General features: G+C 32.9%; 1 protein-coding gene across 6 annotated transcripts in view; it reads right to left on the reverse strand.

Annotated features, from left to right (window-relative positions):
* Nucleotides 1-2,418, reverse strand: part of LOC106878895 (receptor-type tyrosine-protein phosphatase T) — a 596,380-nt gene that overhangs the window by 240,324 nt on the left and 353,638 nt on the right. For all 6 annotated transcript variants that reach the window (XM_014928243.2, XM_014928245.2, XM_014928244.2 and 3 more), the window contains 2 exons: nt 1,852-2,017; nt 106-278 (listed from right to left, as the gene is read on the reverse strand). In XM_014928243.2, coding sequence (XP_014783729.1) covers nt 106-278; nt 1,852-2,017 — 339 coding nt within the window. The remainder of the gene's footprint in view (nt 1-105; nt 279-1,851; nt 2,018-2,418) is intronic.

Consider the following 2,418-nt stretch of genomic DNA (forward strand, 5'->3'; position numbering starts at 1 on the left):
GTGTGTGTGTGTGTGTGTGTGTGTGTGTGTGTGTGTGTGTGTGTGTGTGTGTGGACGTGTGTGTATATATATATATACAATATTTTTTTAATCTTAAGTACTTACTGCTGCATAATGTTTTCGCAAATATGCTTGGTCCTGGTGGGCCCGAACCTCCATCGCCATCTCTCCTTGTAACAATATAGATTTTGTATCGTGTACTTGGTCGAAGTTCTTGAATTATGTGGCTACATACTCTTTTTTCACGACAGAACGTGTGGTAAATGAGACCCATCATCCTGCAAATAATATTAGTCATTATAATTCGTATCATAGAAGCTATAATGGGTAACATCTGTTTGGGATGAAATATACGAATTGTACCAAAGTGTGTTTTGGGAAATGTTATGTCAATCAATTGTAAAATCATTCATTATGGTGGAGTTTATTACCAACCTGAGAAGGGGAAAATCAGTGGTTGAGCATCGAACAAAAATTACTTTATTTAGTTTCATCCTTTTTATATCTGGTTACATGGCTTGAATCCAAGAACAGCGTTTCCTTCTCTCCGTCTGACGTAGGAAACTATGTGAGTATCAACATATATAACCGACTAAATTTACTTGAACATGGTATCTAACCATAGCCTTATGATATCAGAATAAGCACTATTTCATGGCAAAAAGTAAGCAAAAGCTTAATCCGACTTCGAATTTGGCCGTCAGTTGATATACTTAGCGTAAGAGAAATACTTCGTAATAATTATCTTTATAATAATTTTTATCGAATTGGCACTCCATTTTAAATCTCTAACTGCATACTTTAAAAGAACTCAAACCACAACTGTTAGGTGACTAAATTCTTTTTTAATGCCTAGTCATATGTTATACACAACAAATATTCATTTATTAGATCCATGACAGTTATTGTCATGGATATATATTTACGACGCTGAGACGCGGATGCTGTAGACCACTCTGTCACTGACGGCAAGCTGAATCCACGATGAATTCAGTCCATTGATTTGGCATTTAGATATTAAGATGTTTCCCCGTCTTTTTAAAATATAGGACTGTTCGTAAGAAAAAAAATATCAAATCTTGTATGTAGGAAATGTGGAAGATCAAAAGGTTAGTCGAAGCGACATGAATTTGTTTAGAACAAAAATGGTATTCGTTATCGAAGGAATAACATTTTTGTCTACGTGATTCTTTTCATTACGTGAAAAGAATTTGTTTGAAAAACTATGAACGTCACAGTATCATTCCTACAGAGGTCAAATTGGAGTTTCACAATTATGATTTGATAAAAATATGACATAGAATAATCACGTATTTAAACTAAATTCTATGACCAAGCAGAAGAATGCGATGGGCTAGTAGAGTATAAAAACATCAACCATTCCTTGTGCATTTGGATTTCAAATCCAATATGGAACATCTTTTATCTCATTGAAACATACTCATTCAATATAATCCATCTGTGTTATTGACGATAAACCCTCTCCTGCAAAATGTTGGTCTGGTATGTAGGAACAAGAAAGAAAATGTTTCATAACAATAGGAAATTGGAATAATATTGAATTTTGTATAAACAGTTATAGTCTTTTGAATTCAGAAATATAGACATACATCTTCTCTTAGGAAGCGATATGCGTAACATTACAAGGATATCAGCAAAAGTCTCGTATCATCATCGTCATCATCATCATCATCACCTTTTGAAAGAGACTTAACAACAGTCTACCAAAAGTTGAAAGTACATATTTATAAAATATGCTTCATAACTATATAAAGTACATATGCCTAAAGTACATATGTATAGGATATTATAATTTTGTTCATGCTAAAGAAAGTAATATTGCTAACTTACCTAAAATTAGTTTCCGCTGCTGTTTTCACCCATATTGTATACCATAGGATTGGGGGGTCACCAATATCTCCATTTCGTTGGTTCCATGGAGTCCACTCAATCGTCATGTTTGTAGCTGATATTTTATTCCTGGGCACCACAGGTTTAGATCGTAAAACAGGCGGTTCTACAATAAACAAACACATTTTGAAATTACATGTTATACAGATATTGTAATACTGGTGACTAATTTTGATTGATATTCGATTTTTGATATATCTGATAATATACATTATATATATATAGTTTATTCAAAGAAGCAAACAATTAAAAAAAAACAGAGAGGAAAAACACAAAAAGACGAACGCGAGGACGTGCATAAGAAATATATTAATGAGACATTTGGTGAGGGGAAAAAGTTGTTAACGTTTCGAGTATAAGCTCTTCGCCGGAAGCAGGAAAGTCCAAAGAGAAGGATGGAAAAATAAAGAAAAATCGCCAAAAGTCCACGTGCGATTACATTTCTGATATATGTGTGTATGTATATATATATATATATATACATATATATATATATATATATATATA

Source organism: Octopus bimaculoides, chromosome 8, assembly GCF_001194135.2.
Source record: "Octopus bimaculoides isolate UCB-OBI-ISO-001 chromosome 8, ASM119413v2, whole genome shotgun sequence".
NCBI classification, from domain to species: domain Eukaryota; kingdom Metazoa; phylum Mollusca; class Cephalopoda; order Octopoda; family Octopodidae; genus Octopus; species Octopus bimaculoides.